Genomic DNA, 26,591 nt, shown 5'->3' with positions numbered 1-26,591 from the left:
TAGTGTACTATTAGTTGTGAAGAGAAAGGTTTGAATAGGACGTTCTATATTCTAAATGGAGGAGTAATTATCCTTACCCAAGTGCATTAAGTAATATTTAGAAATTATATATATATTTTTTTTAGTAATACTAGTACCCAATTCTTGCCAAATGTATACATAAGTCATTGTGTAATTATTTATCCGAATGGCGCATATAAATACATGCAAGTACATATCAAACATTATTTCGTAGAAAAAATAAACAGTAAGTCAAATGTGATTTAAGATTTTTATTAACTAAAATATTTATTTTGTATGTATCCATTTTATTCAAAGTTACAAAACTAGTTATCTTTTTGCATATTGCATAATTTAATCTTCGTCAAGAATTTCGACAATGTGTTCATTTTGAAATATTATATTTAGTGTTTTCGGTAGGTGTGGCATAAGAGCCTCTGAAAAAGTCCTCAATATCTGCTGGAATTTGTAGGTGGTCCATTAAAAGCGCATTGCTTATTTGTACCGATTTTAAATGTTCATTATCTTGAATTTGTATGGTAATGGTGCTTTTTTCCTGAGTTGTATTTTCGAGTCCATATATAGTTATCTGCAGTTGTTCTTGGGGTGGCTCAATTTTCTGCAAATAGAAAAAAACATCAGTTATAAAACCCATTTTTTACTGTCTATTTTTTTTTTTTCTATATTTTAACGTGCTTTTCAGAGAAATAAAAAATTTCTTTAGATGCTGAAGGAATTTCTCCAAGATTTTTCTGTGAATTGCATTTGTTCTGCGCGGTTCAGAGAATGTGAAAAATGTAGTTGAAGGCAAAGACCCAAAGTGCGTACTTATGTGTTCTTACCTATGGAATTTATGAAGGCGGTGTTGTATTTTTTTTGATGCAGAGTGTTTCTAAATGTAATGCAAGATGATGTAAAGGTGTCAGATATTTATAGAAATGTATGTTTATGTGGCACATTTTGTGAAAAATTTGCAATAGAATTCGAATATGCACAGGAAAGTAGTGAGAGAGTGCAAATAAACTCCAAGTTAAGTAATAGGTAATGTAAAATCGAAAAGTGCATTTAAGGCAGTTTTTGATTAGTATGTATTCCAAAAAGGTAAATATAGACATAGATAGAGAGTTGGATGTTGCTTTGCTTGAGATGTAGTAATGTATGATTCTGGTGCTATTCTAATAGTAAGTTAGTGCTATATATAAAGTAAGATATTTTATGTTTCCATGTGTTTGTAGGTAAGGTGTAGATATGGACAAAAATAGTTTATATGACATGGTTATGGACTAGCATTTTAAAATGTGTGCAAAATTATTATAATGAAAGGTGTAGTATGATTTGCAATGTATTGACCTACATGTTTTGAAGTTTGTCGTTAGGTGTTGAGCTGTAGGAAAGGTAAACAGAAAAGTTGTTTTTTGATATTTCGAGAGTGTTTTGTATGAATGTATATGCATGTATTTAAAGGCGATATAGTATTTTGGTGTTTCATCTATGTGTATGAGATTTATGTGTAGAATTCCAAATTGTATGCTGAAAAAAGAGCAACTGATGTTACTACGTGTGATATAAAAATGGTGAATTTAATGAGTCTTCTGTTCAAGATGTGTAAGTAATTTCTTTGCAAAGAATACATTTTTTGTTTTTCGCATTGTCTTTTTACTTTGTACTTACTTGCAATTGTGTATTCCGAGTAGAATTTAATATTTTTTCGTTGTTAAATTCATGCACTGTCAGATGGGTTATTTTTATGTAGCTCCCAAGTTCGATGGGAAAGTCCGCTGCGTCCCTCCACAGTGTTATTTTCACTGAGTCTGTTGCATCGTTTACTGTTATTGATTTTAGTTTTGTTTCTTGTCCTCCAATGAATACAGTTTTGGTTTCTTCCTCCTGTCAAATTTGATAAACAATCATTGTTATTGGTTCTTGCATAGATAGTATACACTTGTGCTGTATCTTTGTTTATTGGAGAGAACATGCGAGTGAAAAGTTTGTTGATTGTTGTGGTGTATTAGTTGTGTAATAGTGTGTGCTACAGTGTGTATGTTAGAGAGTGTGCGTTAGAGACTTTTGTATGGAAGTATATATATGATATAATTTGTAGGAGAGTGCACATAAAAGAGTAGATGATGATATTTTGTATAGCTATCATTTTTACAAGTGTTTGAAATAAATAGTAAAAATACTTTACATGTTTGAAACTTGTGGGACTGTTCCATGTAATCAACACTTTACAGTGCATTTAGTGTCCGATGTGTATTTTTACAGATGTTAATGTTTTTTTTCGTAAATTATATTAGTTAAATATAATTTAGATTGTAAAATGAGCGAGTAGAGTTGCTAGGATATTGTATGTGTTGTGCAGTAAGTATAGTGCTATTAGCAGCAATGTTGTGTATTCTATTTGAGTTTCTACATCGATTAGTCCTAAATCTATCCTTTAGATGTTATTTCTCTATAAAAAATTGTTGTATGCTTGTAGTAGATTGTACTACAGAGTATTGGCAAAGTTTAAGTAGCAATGAATGAGATGGAGAGTGTCCGTTTTTAACTATATGTAACCTTGTGGTGTGTGTAAAAGGAGTAAGCAACAGCTATTACTTGAAATGTTTGTAGATAGTATGTGTGTTGGAGTGAGTGTTGTATATAGTTTATAGTAAAGTGTGCTGCTAATAGTGTGTGTTTTAAAGAGTTGCAGTTACTAAATGGGTTTTGAATGTATGGTATAGTGGTTTGAAGAGTGTGATTACAAAGTGTGTGTGGCAGATAGTGTTGCTGATAGTATGTAAGTTTACAGACTACTACATGCAATAGTTAAGCACCTTAATTTTTTTATGATACGTACCTCTGATATTGTCCCTAATATGCTCATCAATGTCCGTAAATTAGCTTTTCTTATAGTTTTTATTGGAGAAACTGGGGGTGCAGGCGGCTGTAGCAAATATACTGCTTCTTGGGTTATTGTTTCCGGGAGCGTTAATGGTGGCATTCTCGAAATCTTTGTTTGTTTCGTTAAGATGATGACATTGTTCTTGTTTATAAAATTCCGAATTATAATTCCATTTCCTTCTTTTGTTAGCTTGAAAAAATCATCATTGTAGCAAGTTCCTTTAATGGACCCACTTTCATCAGCAAGAGCAATGTGGAATAAAATCTTATTTTCTTGCTTAGCGTTTTTGTAGTGTGTTTTTGCAGAGCATTTGACTATGTTTGCTCGTATTGCTTTTTGATACGGTTTGCTTTCCTCGTGTTTGGTTTCCTTAATTTCTTGTATAGAAATCATCTGCAACGAGACAAATAATGTAAGTAGACCTTCTGAATCTAGCATGTAAAGAAAGGAAATTCCTAAAGCAAAATAACATACAAATTGATAATTTCAGCTTATTAAATAGCTACCCATAATGCTTTGTGATCGCTATAGTAGGACTCTAGTATACCAAAGTGAGTTATCTCTTCATTAACATATATATGGTCTAAGGTTGAATTGTAGTCTGTTGTGTAGTTTTGTATTTTTTGGTGACATTGAAATTGGTTTTGCATGTATTCTAAAAGTAGTGTTGCATTATGTGATACTTGTGCTAAATCTATGTTGAAGTCGCCCATTATTATATATTTGTAGTTTGGGTAAAAGCTCAATACGCTAGTTAACACTTGAAAAAGTTTTTGTAGTTGTACATGTGGTGGTTTGTATATTATCACAAATAAGTAATCACAATTCTTTATAAATAAAGTAAAATGTAAAATGTCAATTTCGTGCTGTGTTTCATAAATTGGCAAAAGGCAAATATTTTTCTTGTAATAAACAGCAATCCCATGCTTGGTATTTTGATTATGGAATTTATCAAATAGCATCAGATGATAGTGGTCAATATATAATGAATGACTGTTCCCTTCCCTAGTTGTGTTTATTTCATTGAGACATATAATATCTGCCTTCATGATATTTGTGTCGGCTTGTATAGCTTTGTGATTTTTTTGTAGTGAACGTATGTTGTGTACAATAACATTAAAGTTTAGCAGATAATTACATAATTGTGGTACTGATATTTCTAATAGCATATCTGTCCTTAAGCGGGCCATTTCTTCATGAACCTTTGGGTGGACAACTATTTTGTCCTGCTGAAAGTTTTTAATATATATGTTTTCTAATGATTTTGCTCTGCTTAAAGCAACATAATGCAAATGATGTATTTTACTATTGTTAAAATGGATGTAAAGTGGTTCAATAGTTTCTCCTTGTGTTCTATGTATAGTACGTGCAGATGATTGGCGTAGTGGGAATTGCTTGCGTATTATTGTTATAAATTTTTGTGTAAATTGAAAATGTCTAGAGATAACATGAATTGGTGTCCAATGAGGTGAAATGTTACTGTGATATATGTGCCTATTTTCCTGTCTTGTTAATTTGCCAACATTTTCTTTATCAAAAAGAATCCATATCACATTTGGAATACTATTGATAGTTTCTACTAATTCAACTATACCTGTTGCACCATTTGTTAAGCCATCGTTAACATTGATATTGCATGTTAGATCGTATCGTAATTTTAATGCAATATGCAATATAAATGGCAGGCCCATGGTCTTAGTTGCATCTGCAGGTAATTGCATTAGTATTTTTTTTTTTACAATTTCGCTTAGGTCAGATGCAACTGTATCTATTGCGGTTGATGTGTATACAGGGTATTTTGTTATATGTTGTAACAAAACTTCATTATTAATATTATTAACCTCTTTGTTTGTTGCCATTATATAAGGGATGGTTTTGGTAATGTTTTGGGGTGGGTCTTGCTCGCGTGTTTGTATCTGTATAATATCGTCATTAGTTTGTTTTCCTTCTCTTAATCTATTTAGTAATTGAGCAAATGGTAAGTCGTTTAGCTGTCTCATAATTTTTGTTAATTCAAACAACTTAAAGTGTGTTTGCCATAAATTTGTACTTACTGGTCTGTATGAATGCCCAGAATTTTCAAATATGTATGTGTCAAATACTGGTTTTAACTGATAAAAATCTCCAATAGCTAATATGGATATCCCACCAAAAGGGAGTTTGGACATTTTAATTTCTTGTAACCTGTTATGTATAAAATTGAAAAGATTTGCCCCTACCATTGATATTTCATCAATTATCAGCAATTTAAGATGCAATAATTCATTTTGAAGTGCACTCCTGTTCTCATGAGTGAGTGGTTTATGAGATAGCGATTGCGAAACTGGTATTTTGAATGTACTATGTAGCGTTTTACCATGGATGTTATGTGCTGCTTTGCCTGTTGGAGCTGTAAGCAATACATAAATGTTATCAGGATTTTCCCCTGCTTTGGTATTGTAATAGCGTAGTAATGTTTGGTAAAGGGCTGTTATAAGGAAGCTTTTCCCTACTCCTGCACCACCTGTGCAAAACGTATAGCAAGGTGTTTCTTTGGTTTTTATCCAATGCAAGTGATGGTATATAAAGTTAAGTTGCTCATCTGTAAGATTTTGCATCAAACTGTGATATTGGTCATCTGGCATTATATTATTGGTTAAAAGTTCATCATTACTTGTACTTCTAATGCCTAAATCAAATGATAAGTCATATAATAGTGGTTCATTTGTTTGAACTTCAGGACAAATGTTTTCGTCAGTTTCTATATCCATTGGAGGTATAAGTAATGCGTCCAATGTACAGTCTCCATTGGCATTAGGTGTTAAAGGGGTATTATGCCTATTATACTTAGTATGATTAGCGGCAACTATATTTTGAAGTTCTAGGTATTTTTCATAATATGTTTCCTTATTACCAATAATTTGATTTTCTACTCTCCAGGGATAATAAAGCATTAGCAATTCTCTGTAATAATTTTCAGGGTCATTTTTTTTATTAAACCTGCAATACCGAATTATTTTTTGTTTTTGCCGCTTTGTATAATCTGTTTCTGCAGTTTTATTTGGTATATTAATTTCAAGTTATTCCTCATCCGAGCTTTAAAAGTTGTTTTCGGTGAGGAAATTATCATGGTCTGTTGCATTTTCTGCTTTCTATTTTTATGATTTCCATGATACATAGATGCATAGTCAGCTAATGTACACGTTTCCAAATCTGTAGGACGTTTGCTGTACTTTACTATTACATTATCATATTGTATTTGATTGGATGTATCAGGTAACAAATTTATAGTCTCAATGTCTTTTAATAAGTAGGTACGCTTTTCTGGAGGGCTTGTATTAATGAAAACATACGATCTAGAACTTTTGCGTAAAGGAATTTGAAGTATAAGATAGGCTGCTTCTTGCGCGCTTATTTCTGTACAGTTTAGGAATTTGTTACCTATATGCTTAAGCTGCTCTTTTATGCTTGGATTGTGATAAACTTCTTTTGCTGCTTGTGCAATCAACTTGCTCATTCCACGCTGTGATTTACTAATATATGATACTATATATACGGCACATGCATATGCGTCTAAGATGTATTGTATATCAATGTTTGCTTGCCATGCTTGTAAAATTGTCGTATTGTAGTTATTAATAAAGCATTCAGCTGGTGTTCTTTTTAGGAAAATTGTATTTTTTTCTATAATGCAGCGTATACATCTAACATATTGACTTAGATCTAGTTTCATTGTATCTAAAAACTGTTCAAAGGAATAATGTGAGAACTCTTGCGTGTTCATAGTTAGGTGGATTAGTTCGATTTTCTGTAAGAGCTCTTGATCAGTTTTGTCTAGTGGTAATGGTTCCAGTATAAAAGTTTCTGGCATTGGATATTTTGGGTACTGGTATTTGCATGTTCTTTTATGTTTAATACGACAATTTTTGGTATGTCCATGCTTTTGTAGTGGCAATAAAGGCTCGATATTTGTATCTTGTTGTTTTGCACAGGTTATATATTTATCTATAAAAGCTGTAACAGTAGTAACTTCTGAAGTTTCATACTGTGGAGCTCTTTCAATCCATATTATAGCATGTATATGTGGTGATCCTCTTTGTTGAAATTCTACTCTATAAAAGTAATCTATTACCTTGCCAATTGGGTTACTTTTATGCAGTAATATACAATTAAAGAATTTTCTAACTTGAAAGTCAAAATGTCGGGCACAAGTAATGGGATTTCTCTGTATTAATTTGCATTTTTCCTCCCATTACATTTTTTTGAATTCTTCTTCTGTACATTCTTTTTTTTTCTCAGTGCGTAATAGTATGTTGATTAAATGATACCATTTAGTTTCTGCTGCTGATAATGTTAAAAAAAATGTTGGTATCCCTAATTGTCTTATCATAGCAAATAAGTCTTTTTTGCATTGCTCCCAATATGGTGGTGAGCCACGTATTGTTTTTAGTATTTTATATCCCTCATTAAATTGGAAAATGCTATCTAATTTTTGTTTGATGTCTTTTGCTGTAATAATGTTACCATTGGTAAAATATTTTCTAAGTGAGATGTATATTTTGCTCTGTATTTGCTTAATATGTAACTTTTTCAATTTGAAGAAAACATTTGTCATGGACTTTGCTACTCTTAAATCATAACTTCTTAATTCCCATTGACATATTGTACTGTAATGTATTGGTACATGCCTTTCTTTGTTTGTTGGCCTTCGCTTCCCACAAAAAATAGTGGGGAAAGCTAAATATTCAGAATCTTTGTCTTCATATAGACCCCTTGGTGTGTTATATTCTGCAGGTGCCAAGTTAATAATGTTAATGCTTTCTGTAGTTATAGTTTCATTAGTTAGCATAGTATCTAAATTCCCAGCTGCAATGTTGTCTGATGAATCTGATGTATTGTTTGCATCAGAAGTGTCATTACAAGGTGGCATATTCTCTGGTGTATATTCCCAATCTTTATTAACAGTGACTCCATATTCTTGGAACATACTGCTAGTAGTTGCTAAATATAGAGCTGCACGCTTTACTTTGTTTGGCCTTACATTTTCGAAATGGGTATAGGATTTATAGCTTAATTTGCGTTTTAATTTTATTGGAATCGTCATGTTATCATTAATTTGTCTTGGTAAAACAGTTACAGTTGTCATAACATCGGCAGGAACGTTAACTACTGCACCTGAGAGAGATTTTTGGAAGCCTCGCGGCAGCGTTCTGATTTGTAAAAAAGGTATTCTTGGCGATACTAATCTCTCTTCTAAATTATGCAAGTGTAATTCAGGTGGGATATCAGGAAATGTCATCCCATTATAGAAAGAACATGGTGGTATTTTGTCCTTGGCAATATAGTTGTAACATGTCCGGCATATATCTTCTGTTTGATATTGACTAATGTTACATTCTATGAATTTAGCCCTTTTTTTTAACTTGTGCGTTGTTTGCAAACTTTGTTTATGCCACAACTGATTGCAAATAGTGCAAGCATACTCTGGGCCATATTTAATTTGTGCATGGAAAGTACTAATTGTGGCATTTGTCAAAGATGTTATATTTGTGGCATTAAGTGTATTTTCTGTTTCTTGTTCATGCAATCTTTTTCTGTTACAGTTATTTGGTTGTACTTCTATTGCATTTGGTTCATTGTGAATCCCAGCATTATGTGTAAATGTGTTTGTTTTTGGATTGGGATTGTTAATAGCTATGATAGATTCAATATGACTTGTGGTTGTGGAATTCTCTGTATGCATTTGCCTATCGCTGTTGAGTGTTTCTGTAATTGTATTTTCTAGTTGTAACTCTATAGGTGTGATATGTATAGAGGCATGTAGAGTTAACTTAGTAGTATGGATATACATGTCTCTTATAGGTGTAACTTTTTTCTCTCTATGTTTTCTTTGTGTTGTCTCAAGTGACAATTTGCTAATTTTGCGTACTGTAACTGGAGTGAAGTATAAAGTAAAACTTAACGAATGTGGTACTTTGTTCTGGAGAGCCAACGTTCTGATGTAATCAATAACCTGCTCAGGTGATTTGATTTGTAAAGCAATAGAGGTCCCCTTAGCAGGAGGTATTATTTCCTCATTTTGGCTATTTGAATTAAATACAAAGTATGCATGAATCGTTTTGAATATTGAAATAGTGTATGCATTAAAACAAATCAATATACCACTGTTCAAATGCATTGAAGTAAGGGTTCTCAAAAGCCTTGCATTTTGCATTTCTGTTTGCTTTTCCTCCAACGTTATGCTCTTTTTTTGCTTAATTGCATATATAACGCCATTGTGCTCTATGTAATTGGGTAAATATTGTGGTTGCATACAATTTTCTTTATTAATTGACTGCATTTCAATATATAGTGCATTTCCAAGTCCCATAATAGATTGCAAGTCTTGACTATCCCAACTATGTGCGGGTTTACAGTAGTTATGTAGAATAGCAAATAGACTATTTTGTATAGATTGTGTACACCTTGATGGTAGTGTAAGATTTGTTTGTGTTTGCTGTTTGTCTGTACTATTTACGACATTTATATGTTGTTGTGTTTGTGGCCAAAAAGTTTGTTCTATGTTGTTCCTGATGTTAATATGCATTTTGGACAATATAGTCTTGGGGTTATTTTTTGGGCTAAGTATTTTGTTACCCTGAGTGTTAGGTTTGTTTGTAGGATGGGAGCTTTGTATATATGCGTTATTATGCAAATCACTTGTTGAGCCTGTGATGTTTTGTGTCTGTATGTTTTTTGTATCACAACTCGTGACTCTTGTGTTGTGTCTAAGTGTATTTCTAAGTATATTTGCGTATGTCGGAGTATTATGTGAGTTACTTGCATATTCTGTTGTATCTATGCTAGTGCAGGTAGGTAGCGTCAGTTGTGCAGTTGTTATAGGCACAATGCAATTTTGTGAGGGGGGAATATGCTGATCACTAGCTAATGATGCTGATGGCTGAAGAGTACCTGCCTTTGATCTTTGGAGGCAATCTCTTTCATTTTGTATGCGAGTTCTTAATGTGTGTGTGAATAAATCTGTACATGCTTTAGTAGAATGCACATAAATATGCTTGTGTAATATGGCACTTGCATTTTTCTCTGCTATGAGCATTGCCTTATGTAGTGAATCTTTTTTAATTGGAATTATATCTATTGGAGTTAATTCATATGGTAAGTAATTACTATTGGGTCGCTTTAGACTATATGCCAGATTTGTTATGTACTGTATAAGCCCTTCAAATGATATTTGTATGGTAATACATGTCCCATTTGGGTGAGGCATTCCTGTGGTGTCGCGGCTATGCGAGTCAAATACAAAGTATGAATTTTCACTGTGCATAATAGCTATAACATACATATCCATGCAAAGTAAAACACCGCAATGCAAATTGAGTGCAGCTCTCAATACTGTTTGCATATTTGGCGAAGATGGGTCAAACTGTTTCAGTATATCCCCATAAGAAGGTTGTTTAAGCTTAAGCGAATAGATAGTGTCATTGTGTTGGATATAATTTGGTAAATCATCAGGATGCATAAGCTGTTCTTGATTTATGGAATGCATATCTATATATAAAGCATCCCCTAAGTCCATAATGGCATGTAAATCTTCTACAGTCCATGTATTAGCAGGTTTGTAGCTATTGTGTATGATTGCGAATGTGCTGTTTGGCAAACATTGTTTGCCCCGCGAAGTAGGAGAAAAATTGTTATGCCCTTGATGATAAGCTGCCTGCAGTATTTCCATGATATTAATAGCGACACCAAAATATTGTTCAAATAAACTGCCGGTATTAAACTACCTATTATAGGTTTGTATTGTAGCGTTCTTTGGATGCTGTATTTTAGTGTTGTAAGTTTCTTGTATGGACTATATATCTGTATGCTTCTATACAAGTATAATGCTAACTAGCATATATTAAAATTTATATACACTTTCTAACTTTTCTGAGTAGTTACTATTTATTTGTATAGCTATACAAGGTTCATGCAACTTCCCTTGTGCTGCTAATAACAGTAAGTAATAAATAGATGCTGTTCAGCAAACTAATTTCTGTGAGATAGGTTAGATGTATACTTTATTAAATTTATGCTATATGCATAGGATTCTAAAATGAATAGAAGTGTTTTCTAAGCATGCATTTGTTGTGTGTTTCTATACGCTTGTAGTGTTTCCACGAATGTTGTGCTTTAAGCAAAGGTCAGTGTTTCTTAAATAGTCTGTGAATTATGTTTACGGATTTGTAAGCACTAGACTTTCTCAACAGCCTATAGGTATCGTTAACAGAGGTTATGCATGCTGAAAACAATGAGTATGTTTCAAAAAAAATATATATATATTCTAATGATCCCAACTGATTTGTTTTCACCATAGGCTGGTGTATCAACAATAAATTAAGATACTTTCACCTTGATGCCTTGAAAAAGAATGCGCAACTTCTCACAGTTATCTATGGAAGAATAAAAACAAGTATTAATGTTGATTTAGCATAGTAATATACAGTAAGTTGTCAATAGTAACGAAATTAAGTAATTTTTGCATGGCTCATAAAGTTGGTAGATGTAATGGAGGGAAAACACAAGTAGAAATTGTATCCCAAAGAGCAATACAGATGTAATAATATGGAGATGGTTTGTAGTGTAAGGTTTCTGTCGAGTATGGTAGAAAAAGTGTTGTAAAATGTAGCATAGTGTAGACAATGTGTAGCCAAAAAAGTGTACATCGAGAATGTGTAGCAGAATGTGAAGAAAAGAGAAGTAGAGTGTTTTTCTTAGAGTATAATATTTAAATAGTTTCATTAAAAAAGACAAACAGTACGGTACAAAAACAAAGGCAATAAAACTTGTCAGTGCTTCACATAATTCATCCCATGGTAGTCTGCAGGACGGAATTATGCAACATATTGGCGCATGCGCTAAGGTACAGGGGCTAAGGCAGAGGCGCAAAGTAACACGTGTCATGCCACATGTGTGAAGTCACAGAATGTGTGTGCTGTAAAGAGTAGATGGAAGAAATTGTGAATGAGAATGTATGCTAAAGAGTGTGTGGTACAGAATGTGTAATAGAGAATGCATGGTGTAAAAAGCATTGTGGCCAGTGTGTGCTATTACAGTTGAAAACAGGGACAGCAAACTGAAAAACTTTGAGAAAAAGTTGACAGAGCCTCACGTAAGTAACCCCATTGGAGTTTGCAGATTGGTTCTCACCTGCATGCTCACTTTCTCATCATCAGCTATTGTCAACTTAAAGGTTTAAAGTTTTAAAAAAGCTAGGTAAACAAAGAGGAGAGTAAAGAAGAGGCAGTGTGTCATACGTCAAGGAGTAGCGAGAGGAGTAAGAGTAATGTATGTACAGTACAATTTTAAAGGATAGTAGTGAGGATAAAGACAGTAGAGATGTAACCATTAGCTCTGGTGCATGTTGTGAAGATGTACACAAAAATGCGTGCAACAGGTAGTATGGTAAACATTATGTATAATCATAGTGCATGAGAGTGTGCAACAGAGCGCGTGCAATAGAGCGCATGCAACAGCATGCATGCAACAGAGCGCATGGAAAGAAAAGAGGGCGCGTGGAAAGAGGGTGCGTGGAAAGAGGGCGCGTGGAAAGAGGGCGCGTGGAAAGAGGGCGCGGGGAAAGAGGGCGCGGGGAAAGAGGGCGCGGGGAAAGAGGGCGCGGGGAAAGAGGGTGCATAAAGAAATAGTCTATTAATGGTGCAAACACTGAGCTATCTAAAGGATAAACTTTCTTAAAAATTTGACAGTGCCTTACATAAGTAACATCATTGCATTGTGCAGATTGGTTGTCATGTGCATTCTGACTTTCTCATCATTAGTTATTGCCAACAAATAGGCTGGAAGTGTGAAAAATTTGGCGGAAAATAAAGTGAGAATAAAGAAGAGCCAGTATGTAGTATACATGGAGTAGAAAGAGCAGTAAGAGTAGTGTGTGTAGTGTTTGCTTGATAGTAAAGGCTAGGAGGATAATAAAGGTAGTAGAGTTGTAAGCATTAGCTAGGGTGCATGTAGAGGAGATGTGTATTATAATTTGCACAGTAGCTAGTATGTTAAAGTGCATACCAAAAGACAGCGTGTAGTATTGCATAGAGCGTGTGGCAGAGAGGCTGTGGTAAAGAGCTGGTAGTACAGAGAGTGCCATAGAGGCTGTAAATATAGTGCGTGCTATAGAGTATATGCACCATGTTGTTATATGCGCTAAGTTACACGTGCTAAGTTACCTGCGCTAAGTCACAGTTGCTAAGCCACATGTGTCAAGTTACACAATGAGAGTACTGTAGAGAGTGGCTAAAAGAGTGTGAATGAGAATGTGTGCTAAAGAATGTGTGGTACAGAATGTATAATAGAGAATGCATGGTGTAAAAAGCAGTGTGTGCTATTACAATTAAAAACAGGGATAGGAAACTGAAAAACTTTGAGAAAAAGTTGACAGAGCCTCACGTAAGTAAGCCCATTGGAGTTTGCAGATTGGTGCTCACCTGCATGCTCACTTTCTCATCATCAGCTATTGTCAACTTAAATGTTCAAAGTTTGAAAAAGCCAGGAAAACAAAGAGGAGAGTAAAGAAGAGGCAGTGTGTCATACGTCAAGGAGTAGCAAGAGGAGTAAGAGTAATGTATGTACAGTACAATTTTAAAGGATAGTAGTGAGGATAAAGAGAGTGGAGATGTAAGCATTAGCTGTGGTGCATGTTGAGAAGATGTACCTAAAAATGTGTGCAACAGGTAGTATGCTAAAGACTATGTAAAATCATAGTGCATGAGAGTGTGTGTGGCAGAGAGCATTTAAGAAGTGCATGCAACAGAGTGTGTGCAAAAGAGTGTGTGCAAAAGAGTGTGTGCAAAAGAGTGTGTGCAACAGAGTGTGTGCAACAGAGTGTGTGCAACAGAGCGCGTGCAACAGAGCGCGTGCAACAGAGCGCGTGCAACAGAGCGCGTGCAACAGAGCGCGTGCAACAGAGCGCATGCATGCAACAGAGTGCATGGCAAAGGAAAGAGGGCGCGTGGAAAGAGGGCGCGTGGAAAGAGTGTGCGTGGAAAGAGGGCGCGTGGAAAGAGGGCGCGTGGAAAGAGGGCGCGTGGAAAGAGGGCGCGTGGAAAGAGGGCGCGTGGAAAGAGGGCGCGTGGAAAGAGGGCGCGTGGAAAGAGGGCGCGTGGAAAGAGGGCGCGTGGAAAGAGGGCGCGGGGAAAGAGGGGGCGGGGAAAGAGGGGCCGGGAAAGAGGGGGCGGGGAAAGAGGGGGCGGGGAAAGAGGGGGCGGGGAAAGAGGGGGCGGGGAAAGAGGGGGAGGGGAAAGAGGGGGCGGGGAAAGAGGGGGCGGGGAAAGAGTGAAAGGGAAAGAGGGGGCGGGGAAAGAGGGCACGGGGAAAGAGGAGGCGGGGAAGAGGGGGCGGGGAAGAGGGGGCGGGGAAGAGATTGCGGGAAAGAGGACGCGGGAAAGAGGGCGCGGGAAAAAGGGCGCGAGAAGAGGGCGCGGGGAAAGAGGGGGCGGGGAAGAGGGGGCAGGGAAGAGGGGGCGGGGAAGAGGGGGCAGGGAAGAGGGTGCATAAAGAAATAGTCTATTAATGGTGAAAACACTGAACTACGTAAAGGAAAAACTTTCCCAAAAAGTTGACAGTGCCTTACATAAGTAACATCATTGCATTGTGCAGATTGGTTGTCATGTGCATGCTCACTTTCTCAAAATTAGTTATTGCCAACAAATAGGCTGAAAGTGTCAAAAATGTAGGGGAAAATAAAGTGAGAATAAAGAAGAGACAGTATGTAGTATACATGGAGTAGAAAGAGCAGTAAGAGTAGTGTGTGTAGTGTTTGCCTGATAGTAAAGGATAGGAGGATAATAAAGGTAGTAGAGTTATAAGCATTAGCTAGGGTGCATGTAGAGGAGATGTGTATTACAATTTGCACAATAGGTAGTATGTTAAAGTGTATGCCAAAAGACAGCGTGTAGGAAAGTGGGTTGCATAGAGCGTGTGGCAGAGAGGCTGTGGTGAAGAGCTGGTAGTACAGATAGTGCCATAGAGGCTGTAAATATAGTGCGTGCTACAGAGTATATGCACCATGTTGTCATATGCGCTAAGTTACACGCGCTAAGTTACCTGCGCTAAGTCACAGTTGCTAAGCCACATGTGTCAAGTTACACAATGAGAGTACTGTAGAGAGTGGCTAAAAGAGTGTGAATGAGAATGTGTGCTAAAGAGTGTGTGTTGTGGAGTGTGTTTTGGAGAATGCATGGTGTAAAATGCATGCTGTGGTGTGTGCGCAATTTCTGTTGAAAACAGGGTTAGTAAAAGGAAATAATTGTATAAAAAGTTGACAGAGCATCGCGTAAGTAACACCATTGTAGTTTGCACATTGGTTCTCACCTGCATGCTCACTTTCTCATCATCAGCTATTGTCAACGTTTAGGTTTAAAATATGAAAAAGAAACGAAAACAAAGAGGAGAATAAAGAAGAGGCAGTGTGTCTTTTACGTTAAGGAGTAGCGAGAGGAGTAAGAGTAATGTATGTAGTGTTAAATTGTAAAGGATAGTGTTGAGGATAAAGGTCAGTAGTGATGTAAGCATTAGATGTGGTGTATGTTGAGGAGATGTACTTAAAAAGGTGTGCAACAGGTAGTATGGTAAAGAGTATGTAAAAGCATAGTGCATGATAGAGCGTATGGCAGAGAGCATTTAAGAAGTGCATGCAACAGAGTGCGTGCAACAGAGCGCGTGCAATAGAGCGCGTGCAACAGTGTGCGTGCAAAAGAGTGTTTGTAGAGGATTAAAGTATATTATTGCTGGAAAAATTGACATAGGCAAAGTCCAAATCCCCTGGTAGTGTTGAGTGTTTAATGTCAGTAACACTATTGAGGTTTGCCAAATACTTTACTTGTATCTTCACTTCTTCATTGTTAAAATTCGGCAGCATATAGCTTGAAAGTTCCCCAAAAAAAGGATTAAAAAGAGGCGCGTCTAACGACCAACAGTAGTCTTAATGTAGGCATTAAGTATGATATATGTAGAGGAGGTGTCTCTAAAAAAGCGCGCTTTAAATTGTATTCTGTAAAATATAGCATGTTAAAGAGTGCATGTTAAAGATTGTATGGTAAACAGTGCAAACGCAAGACTGTTTGTAGAAAACTAAACTATATTGCTATCTAATAAATTCAACTGCTCTAACGTAAAAGTTGCCAGCGCCTCATGTTATTAACACCATTCGAGTTTTCCGATTGTTTTGCATGTGCATGCTTACTTCCCCATCAACAGCTAATGCCAAATGTGGTTTATATTCACATTTTCACGATGTCACACAGGCATTTACATAAACCTACACATACACACTGCTTCATTCAATCGTGAATTTAAGTACTCCATGCAAACTTCCCATTTTGCTAATTTCTTTAAAAGCAATAATACATTATTTGATTGTGCACAGCCATCTATGTATTGTTTTTTTTGGCCCAACTCTTTTCTCTTCCCTTTCCCATAGCAAGCATTTGTTGAGGAAGTTTCCCTCAGCCTGCCCCACGCTCTTCAGAATCATGGGTGTCTTTTTTTGCAACTTTTCTCTTTTGCCCAGCCGGACCCATATTTGATGGTGGGCATGTTTCTTCTATTTTATCTTTGGCCTTTTCCGGCTTATGTTTATGGCTGTGAGGCAAATTCTTCCTGAAGCAGTATGGCAAGCAATGTGCTATGTTTTTTGGCTGTTTTGTTGTTTGCTTGCTTTTTATCTAACTTTTTGTTTCTCGAGCTTAAGCGGTGTGGGTCATTCCGGTGCAGCGGCGTGCAGGGAGTGCTTTCCTCGGTAAGTATGGTGCTGTTTGTGGGACTTAGGTAAGGCATATTGTAAGTAATTCATTTTTTTTTTCTGTTTCGTTACAGGTCTTCAGCAGTGAGGGTCGTTCCAGTGCGGCGGCATGCAGGGAGGCTTTTCCTTTGTAAGTATGGTGTTGTTTGCGGGACTTAGGTAAGGCATATTGTATGTTTTGTAACTAACTGTGTATCTTTGTTTGTTTACAGGGCTTCATCGTTCTGGGGTGCTACGGTGGAGATGCCTACATGGAGCACTTTCCCCAAATGTATGGTGCTGTTTGGGCTATGCATCTATTAAAAAAAGCTAGCATTAGCTACGATGTTTAAGAGGTGTGCTACAAATGGTGTGCAGTAAAGTATGTGTATTGAGAGTACGTGTGGAAGAGGGCGCGGGGAAGAGGGCGCGGGGAGGAGGGCGCGGGAAAGAGGGCGCGGGAAAGAGGGCGCGGGAAAGAGGGCGCGGGAAAGAGGGCGCGGGAAAGAGGGCGCGGGAAAGATGGCGCGGTTAAAGAGGGCGCGGGAAAGAGGGCGCGGGAAAGAGGGCGCGGGAAAGAGGGCGCGGGAAAGAGGGCGCGGGAAAGAGGGCACGGGAAAGAGGGCGCGAGAAAGAGGGCGCGGGAAAGAGTGCGCATAAATAAATAAATAGTGTATTAATGGTGAAAACACTGAGCTAGCTAAAGAAAAGTTGCCCACAAAGTTGACAGTGCGTTACATAAGTAACACCATTGCATTGTGCAGATTGGTTGTCACGTGCATGCTCACTTTCTGTTTATTGTTTTTTTTTGACAAATAGGCTGAAAGTGTCCAAAAAGAAGTGGAAAAAAAGGTGAGAATAAAGAAGAGACAGTATGTAGTATACATGAAAAAGTAGTTTTGAGCAGTAAAAGTATTGTGTGTAGTGTTTGACTGATAGTAAAGGATAGGAGGATAATAAAGGTAGTAGTTGGAAGCATTAGCTATGCAGCATGTAGAGGAGATGTGTATTACAATGTGTACAGTAGGTAGTATGTGAAAGCGCCTGCCAAAAGATAGCATGTAGAAAAGTGTGTGGCATACAGTGTGTGGCAGAGAGCCTGTGGTAAAGAGCTGGTAGTACAGAGAGTGCCATAGAGGCTGTAACTAAACTGCGTGCTACAGAGTATATGCACCATGCTGTCATATACACTAAGTTACATGCGCTAATTTACCTGCGCTAAGTTACCTGCGCTAAGCCACATGTGGTAAGTTACACAATGAGAGTACTGTAGAGAGTGGATAAAAGAGTGTAAATGAGAGTGTGTGCTAAAGAGTGTGTGGTGTGAAGTGTGTTTTTGAGAATGCATGGTGCAAAATGCATGGTGTGGAGTGTGAGCAATTACTGTTGAAAACAGGGATAGGAAAAAGAAAAAATTTCAGAAAAAGTTGACAGAGCCTCACGTAAGTAACACCATTGGAGTTTGCAGATTGGTTCTCACCTGCATGCTCACTTTTTCATCATCAGCTATTGTCAACTTATAGTTTGAAAGTATGAGAAAAGCAAGGGAAACAAAGAGGAGTATAAAGAAGAGGCAGAGTGTAGTATACATAAAGGAGTAGCGACAGGAGCAAGAGTAATGTATGCAGTGCACAAATAATAAAGGATAGTAGTGAAGATAAAGGCATTAGAGATGTATGGTGCTGTTTGGGCTATGCATGTAGTAAAAAAAGCTAGCATTAGCTACGATGTTTAAGAGGTGTGCTAAAAATGGTGTGCAGTAAAGTATGTGTATTGAGACTACGTGTGGAAGAGGGCGCGGGGAAGAGGGCACGGGGAAGACGGCGCGGGGAGGAGGGCGCGGGAAAGAGGGCGCGGGAAAGAGGGCGCGGGAAAGAGGGCGCGGGAAAGAGGGCGCGGGAAAGAGGGCGCGGGAAAGTGCGCACAAAAGAGGGCTTGGGAAAGAGTGCGCATCAAAAAATAGTGTATTAATGGTGAAAACACAGCTAGCTAAAGAAAATAGTTGCCCACAAAGTTGACAGTGCGTGACATAAGTAACACCATTGCATTGTGCAGATTGGTTGTCACGTGCATGCTCACTTTCTGTTTATTATTTTTTTTTGACAAATAGGCTGAAAGTGTCCAAAAAGAAGGGAATAAAAAGTGTGAATAAAGAAGAGACAGTATGTACTATACATGAAGAAGTAGTTTTGAGCAGTAAAAGTAGTGTGTGTAGTGTTTGACTGATAGTAAAGGATAGGAGGAAAATAATGGTAGTAGTTGGAAGCATTAGCTATGCTGCATGTAGAGGAGATGTGTATTACAATGTGTACAGTAGGTAGTATGTGAAAGCGCCTGCCAAAAGATAGCATGTAGAAAAGTGTGTGGCATACAGTGTGTGGCAGAGAGCCTGTGGTAAAGAGCTGGTAGTACAGAGAGTGCCATAGAGGCTGTAACTAAACTGCGTGCTACAGAGTATATGCACCATGCTGTCATATGCGTTAAGTTACATGCGCTAAGTTACCTGCGCTAAGCCACATGTGGTAAGTTACACAATGAGAGTACTGTAGAGAGTGGATAAAAGAGTGTAAATGAGAATGTGTGCTAAAGAGTGTGTGGTGTGAAGTGTGTTTTTGAGAATGCATGGTGAAAAATGCATGGTGTGGAGTGTGAGCAATTACTGTTGAAAACAGGGATAGGAAAATGAGAAAAATTCAGAAAAAGTTGTCAGAGCCTCACGTAAGTAACACCATTGGAGTTTGCAGATTGGTTCTCACCTGCATGCTCACTTTCTCATCATCAGCTATTGTCAACTTATAGTTTGAAAGTATGAGAAAAGCAAGGGAAACAAAGAGGAGTATAAAGAAGAGGCATAGTGTAGCATACATAAAGGAGTAGCGACAGGAGCAAGAGTAATGTATGCAGTGTACAAATAATAAAGGATAGTAGTGAAGATAAAGGCATTAGAGATGTAAATTTGCTGTGGTGCATGTTGAGGGGATGTATATAAAAATGTGTACAAAAAGTAGTATGCTAAAGAGTATGTGAAATGATAGTGCATGAGAGCGTGTGACAAAGCGCGCGCAACAGAGCGCGCGCAACAGAGCGCGCGCAACAGAGCGCGCGCAACAGAGCGCGTGCAACAGAGCGCGTGCAACAGAGCGCGTGCAACAGAGCGCGTGCAACAGAGCATCACACGCGCTAAGTTACACGCGCTAAGTTACCCGCGCTAAGTTACCCGCGCTAAGTTACCCGCGCTAAGTTACCTGCGCTAAGTTACACGCACTAAGTTACACGCGCTAAGTTACACGCACTAAGTCACACAATGAGTGTGCTGTAGAGAGTGGATAGAAGAGAGTGAATTTCAATGTGCGCTAAAGAGTGTGTGGTGTAGCGTGTGTTTTGGAGAATGCATGATGTGAAATGCATGGTGGCGAGTGTGCGCTATTACTGCTGAAAATAGGAATAGCAAAAGGTAAAACTTGTACAAAACGTTTGCAGAGCCTCACGTCAGTCACACCATTTGAGTTAGCAGATTGGTTCTCACCTGCATGCTCACTTTCTCATCATTAGCTATTGTCAACTTTTAGTTGTAAATTATGAAAAATCATGGAAAACAAAGAGAAGATTAAAGAAGATAAAGTGTGTAATAAACATAAAGGAGTAGCGAGAGGAGTAATTTATGTAGTATACAAATATTAAAGGTTAGAATTGAAGATAAAGGCAGCAGAGATGTATGCCAAACAGTGCATGACATTTTTAAGCTATGAACCATATGTTCTGAATGAAAAAATGCATTTTTTTCCAACGCGTGATTCCCCAAAAACAATTGCACAGTAGTATCTGCATTACTGCGGGTAATACATACATGAACGCCAATGTTTGTACAGCAAACACTAAAATTAAGTAACCTTCGAGGAGCGATGAAATAATTTAGAAAAGGATACCTCGTCCCGCTAGCGTACTTTGTGAAACCCCTCCCACCCCCTCCAAAAGTCTAACAAACATCACATGACAAAATGTCACTGCTAGTATAAGCTTAACCCCCCTCCCCCCCTTTTCGCCCCCCTCATCACACACTTGTTTCAGTTGGTTCCATTAGCATAGAAGCCTTAGAGATTTAAGTAAGGTAAAGACGCGTTTTAGACGGTACCTATACGTAAACAATGCACCTTGAAAGCATATGCAAAGAATTCCAACCGGAAGATGGTAAATGTATTCAAATGTCAAGAAAAACGAATAGAAATAAAGCCAAATCTATAGAATGCGCGCACCATAACTGCAATCATAGGCCAAAAGTCAGATCCAAAAGGAGGCATGCACATGAAAGCATTTCACATAAATGTTTCGCACCACAAAACACATTTTGCTAACAAAAGTAAAACAGTCGTAAGACATGTAAAAAGTAGCAAGCGCATTAATATTCCACTGGTGCGAAATTTGTATAATAGCATATAATTGCAGATGACTTGCAACAGTCGCAAATTTGCAATGCAATCGATGTTAAAGTATCTTATGCATAGAGTGTTTCAGTGAGGATGAAATAAGTGGCAAACTAAAGCCAAACGTTACCGTAATAAGGCTAGCATTAGTGCACATGACAAAATGTCACTGCTAGTATAAGGTTAACCCCCCTCCCCCCCTTTTCGCCCCCCTCATCACACACTTGTTTCAGTTGGTTACATTAGCATAGAAGCGTTAGAGATTTAAGTAAGGTAAAGACGCGTTTTAGACGGTACCTATACGTAAACAATGTACCTTAAAAGCATATGCAAAGAATCCCAACCGGAACATGGTAAATGTATTCAAATGTCAAGCCAAACGAATAGAAATAAACCCAAATCTATAGAATGCGCGCACCATAACTGCAATCATAGGCCAAAAGTCAGTTCCAAAAGGAGGCATGCATATGAAAACATTTCACATAAATGTTTCGCATCACAAAACACATTTTGCCAACAAAAGTAAAACAGTCGTAAGACATGTAAAAAGTATCAAGCGCATTAATATTCCTCGGGTGCGAAAATTGTATACTAGCATATAATTGCAGATGACTGGCAACAGTCGCAAATTTGCAATGCAATCGATGTTAAAGTATCTTATGCATAGAGTGTTTCAGTGAGGATGAAATAAGTGGCAAACTAAAGCAAAACGTTACCGTAATAAGGCTAGCATTAGTGGTGCAAGCAAAAAGAGCAAGTCAATGTACTGCATGTGCATTCGTTAAAGTTGGCCTAATATGTTTCGAAAGCTGTTCGGTTTTAAGCTAAAAACAAAATGATGGCATCTAAACGTTACGCTTACAAATCAAAATAAGCAGGATACCCAACGATGGCGAAGCGGTACCGTAATGTATACCGAAATACTGGCGAAAGCCAAAAGCATCCAGGTTATGTGCTGTCTATGTGTGTCCCTTCTAAATTCTGCCCAATCTACGCTCACCAAATATTTTATTGCAAACTTGACAAAAAAGCGCGGGTCGGAAGTTTAAATGCATTCAGATACGAAGCGCACTGTGGTAACTACAAAGCGCCTAACATGTTGCCAAAGGTTGAGATCGCAAAACCACTGCACTTGTCATTAGCCAAACACGACAGAAAACGTTCAGTGAGTTCATTGTGTAAACGGAAATACAATAGAAGCTGCTTACCTTATAGCAATAGAGATCGTTTTGGTCGTACTGGATGACCCACGAAATGTCTTGAATGTCTGCTCTCCCAGTTTAGGTCAAGGAAAAGAGAAATAAAAGGGAGTTAGTTCAAATGTCTTCTGAAATCTAGCCATCTATTCGAAAGGCAAATGCATTGTAAGTTGTATTTTAAGTAATAATTGTACGATTTCGGACAACAGAGCAAGTGTGCAATGCAATCCAGGGAAACGTTTGTAATGCAGTGTGCGCCTCACAAAGTATGCAATACACGCGTACCGTAATGTGTATAGTAAGAGTGGCAAACACCCAAAAACTGCAAAATAACGTGGTGTGCGTGCGTGCTCCTTATAAATCGTGTTAAATCTTTCCTAGCAAGTGATTTATTTTCAACGATTGTAATCGCGGCTCCGAAACTTAAAGTCAGCAAGATACCAAACGATGGCGAGCCGGTACCGTAATGTATATATAAATCGCGGCGAAAGGTAAAACATTAATGTAATGTGGTGTGTGTGCGTGTCCCTTGTAAATTCTGCCTAACATATGCTAGTAAATCTTTTCGTTGCAGCTTTTAAATAAAAGTGCGGCTTTGAAAATTTAAAGCCATAAAGACACTCAGCGAACTTTGCTAATAAATAAAGCACATAACATGTTTGCAAAGGTCAACATTGGAAATTTACTGTACTTGTCATTAGCAATCCACGATAGAAAACGTTCGTTGAGTTTATTTTAAAAAGGGCAATACAATTGAATTTGCTTACCTTTTTGCAATAGAGATAGTATACTTCGTACCGGATGACCCACGTAATGTCTAGAATGGCTGCTGTTCCAGTTCAGGTCGAGGAAAAGAGAAATGAAGCGTATTTAATATAAATGATCTCAAAAATGTAACCATCGATTCGAAAGCAAAAGGCATTCTAAGTTGTATTTTAACTAATAAATGTACGATCCCTGACAACAATAGCAAGTCTGAAATGTAAAGCATGGGAAAGTGTATTATGCAGAGAGCGCTTCACTAAGTATGCAATACACGGGAAACGCTAGCAAATCGGTACCGTAATGTATTTATTAATAGCGGCGAACACAAAAAGCATGCAAGGTAATGTGGTGTGTGTGCGTGGTCCTCACAAATTCCGTCAAATATTTATTAGCAAGTGTTTTTCTTTTTAAAATGCAAGTAATCGCGGCATTGACAATTAAAGGGAGCAAGATACCAAACGATGGCGAAGCGGCCCCGTAATGTATATAATAATCCCGGAAAAAGCATAAACATTAAGGTTATATGGGGTGCGTGCCCCTTCTAAATGCTGCCCAATATAAGTTAGTAAATTTTCCCGTTGCCGATAGTAAATAAAAGCGCGGTTTTGAAAATTTAAAGGCATCAAGATACTGAGCGGACTTTGCTAACAATAAAAGCGCCCAACATGTTGGCTAAGGTTAACATAGTAAAACACCAGCACTTTACATTAGCAAAACACGATACAAAACGTTCAATGCGTATATTTACAAAACGGCAATACAAATAAAGTGGCTTACCTTTTCGGAATAGAGATAGTTTAGCTCGTACTGGATGACCTGGAACCAAGCAATGTTTTCGAATGGCTGCTCTTCGAGTTTAAGTACAGTCAAACCGGAGGAAAGGGGAGTTACTTTAAATGAATAACAATAGAGAAGTAACACTTGTTTACGAACAGCACGCGTGTGAAATCTTCTTGTTGTCTAGCCGTATGCTAATGTTTGGGTGGTGGTCTTCCTTGGATGAAAGGAATGTCTGCCTGAGAGTGTGTGCTATCGTTAGCGAGGAGGTGTGAATTCCTGGTGAATTGAATGTGAAAGCATGCATGAGACAGATAGCGATCCAGCAAAAGGAAACGCGGCTCCAACCTGTCTGACCGCGTTCAAAGTTTTTATCAAAGAGAATTCACCGCAAATGCGCTGTAAAGCTCAAACCTCCTTTACGAACACAAAACATTCTAAATACAGGCAAAATACGAAAATAAGTAAACAGACTTACCTTTAGATGCCTTACCTTAGACCCGCCAAAAGATTAATACCTACAGAGTAAAGCTCCTAAAGCACGATGCTGCCCGGGATAGTCAGGCCCGCGGAAGTCCCTGTAAAACCCCCCCAAAAAATGTCTAAGTGAAATACGAATCAGACAAGATGTCTTATGAAAGATCCGCAAACACCAGCATACATACCGGCTGAAGTAATCTTTGCATGACGCTTCCCAAGGACGGATCGGCCCGGTGAATCCCTGTGAAAAAAAAAGTAAAAATACAAGCGTTAGATAAGGGACAGACAAGATGCTTTACTACAGAGGCGGCAAACGCATTATACATACCCATGGAAAGCAGTGCAAGCACGTTGGTTCCCGGGAACGGGCCAGAGAGAGGCATACCTGGAAAACAAACAGAAAGTAATTTATTCCAATAACAACCTGAGGTAATGCCTACAATTGGTGAACAAACTTCAAGTGACCCGTTTATAACTGCGTAGCACCTACCATGCGATCTGCAAAAGACTGTCACTCTCCCCCAATAGCAGATTCTGTTAAAAAACGTGCCCTTATGATAACTCCCAAGCATTACAATCAAAGTAAACGCAATTTTACATTGAACATATTACGTTTCAAATAATTCAATTTAGCTGTCTGTAGCTGCGTCCGCCTACCGTGAGATCTAGAAAAGAGTGCCACTCCCACCACATCAGATCCAACCCAAAAACGTGCCCCACCCTCACCGTACGCAAACATTGAATTGCACACAATACACGTGACTGTACTTCCGTTAAAAATCCTGTATTCCAAAGAAATAAACCGCCTAACATACAACCTTAAAAAAGTGAACACATCCCCAAAAATTACAGCATCGATAACTCTCCAACATTCTAATTATCGTCAAAGTAATTTTAGAATGAACCTAAAAAGGAATAAAAGATTCGCACTTACCTGTCTGTAGCTGCGTCACTCCTACCGTCCGATCAGAAAAAGGATGACACTCCCAATACAGCAGATTCATCACAAAAACGTGCCCCACCCTGACGTAATCACATATTGAATCAAACACAATACACGTGACAGTACTTTCGTCACAAAACCTGTATCACAATCAAATAAACGTTCTAACATCCAGCAATAATTAATTCCCAAGAGAACATAACAGGTATAAAAGATTCGCACTTACCTGTCTGTAGCTGCGTCACTCCTACCGTCCGATCTTGAAAAAGATGACACACTCCCAAAACAGCAGATTCATCACAAAAACGTGCCCCACCCTCACGTACTCACATATTGAATAACACACAATACACGTGACAGTACTTCCGTTACAAAACCTGTATCACAAGCAACTAAACAGTGTAACACCGAGCATTAAATAAGATAACCTTTCATTACAAATACATCATCAATAACTCAAACATTATAATCACATTAAAAATTCTTGCAAATTAAACATAACAAATATAAAAGATTCGCACTTACCTGTCTGTAGCTGCGTCACGCCTACCGTCCGATCTAAAAAAGGATGAGACACTCCCAAAGCAGCAGATTCATCACAAAATCGTGCCCCACCCTGACGTACTCACATATTGAATCAAACACAATACACGTGACAGTACTTTCGTCACAAAACCTGTCTCACAATCAAATAAACGTTCTAACATTCAGCAAGAAATACGAATAAACTTAGAATAAAAATACATCAGCAATAACTCACAAACATTCTAATCACAGTAAAAGTAATTTCCAAAAGAACATAACAGGCATAAAAGATTCGCACTTACCTGTCTGTAGCTGCGTCACGCCTACCGTCCGATCTAGAAAAGGATGAGACACTCCCAAAACAGCAGATTCATCACAAAAACGTGCCCCACCCTGACGTACTCACATATTGAATAACACACAATACACGTGACAGTACTTTCGTCACTAAACCTGTATGACAATTAAATAAACAGTCTAACACCCAGCAATAAATACGACAAAGCTTTGAACCAAAATACATAATCAATCACACAAACACTATAATCACATTATAAATAATTCAAAATCGAACATAACAGGTATAAAAGATTCGCACTTACCTGTCTGTAGCTGCGTCACGCCTACCGTCCGATCGGAAAAAGGATGACACACTCCCAAAACAGCAGATTCGTCACAAAAACGTGCCCCACCCTGACGTACTCACATATTGAATCAAACACAATACACGTGACAGTACTTCCGTCACAAAACCTGTTTCACAATCAACTTTACAGTCTAACACCCAGCAATAAATAAGATAACCTTGTATTACAAATACATCACCAATAACGCAAACATTATA

At 37.9% G+C, this 26,591-nt stretch overlaps 1 protein-coding gene across 1 annotated transcript; it reads right to left on the bottom strand.

Annotated features, from left to right (window-relative positions):
- Positions 1–385: 385 nt before the first annotated feature.
- On the bottom strand, positions 386–23,485 carry LOC146861027 (uncharacterized). The gene is made up of 6 exons (XM_085646202.1): positions 23,025–23,485; positions 22,267–22,325; positions 11,258–11,298; positions 2,843–3,280; positions 1,672–1,887; positions 386–619 (listed from the first exon to the last, which is right to left on the bottom strand). The coding sequence occupies exons 4-6, from the start codon at positions 3,278–3,280 to the stop codon at positions 386–388; spliced, it is 888 nt and encodes a 295-aa protein (XP_085502328.1). The 5' UTR covers positions 11,258–11,298; positions 22,267–22,325; positions 23,025–23,485.
- Positions 23,486–26,591: the final 3,106 nt, after the last annotated feature.

The sequence above is a fragment of the Triturus cristatus genome, chromosome 3_1, assembly GCF_964204655.1.
Source record: "Triturus cristatus chromosome 3_1, aTriCri1.1, whole genome shotgun sequence".
In the NCBI taxonomy this organism is placed as follows: Eukaryota; Metazoa; Chordata; class Amphibia; order Caudata; family Salamandridae; genus Triturus; species Triturus cristatus.
Note: the sequence above shows the minus strand (reverse complement) of the source record. Positions and strands in the feature narration are given on the sequence as shown.

Coding starts and splice junctions, on each gene's coding strand:
- LOC146861027 (XM_085646202.1), bottom strand. CDS start 3,280: ATGATTTCTATACAAGAAATTAAGGAAACCAAACACGAGGAAAGCAAA. Junction 1,888..2,842: donor TATTAGGGACAATATCAGAG/GTACGTATCATA, acceptor CAAATTTGACAG/GAGGAAGAAACCAAAACTGT. Junction 620..1,671: donor CTCGGAATACACAATTGCAA/GTAAGTACAAAG, acceptor TTCTATTTGCAG/AAAATTGAGCCACCCCAAGA.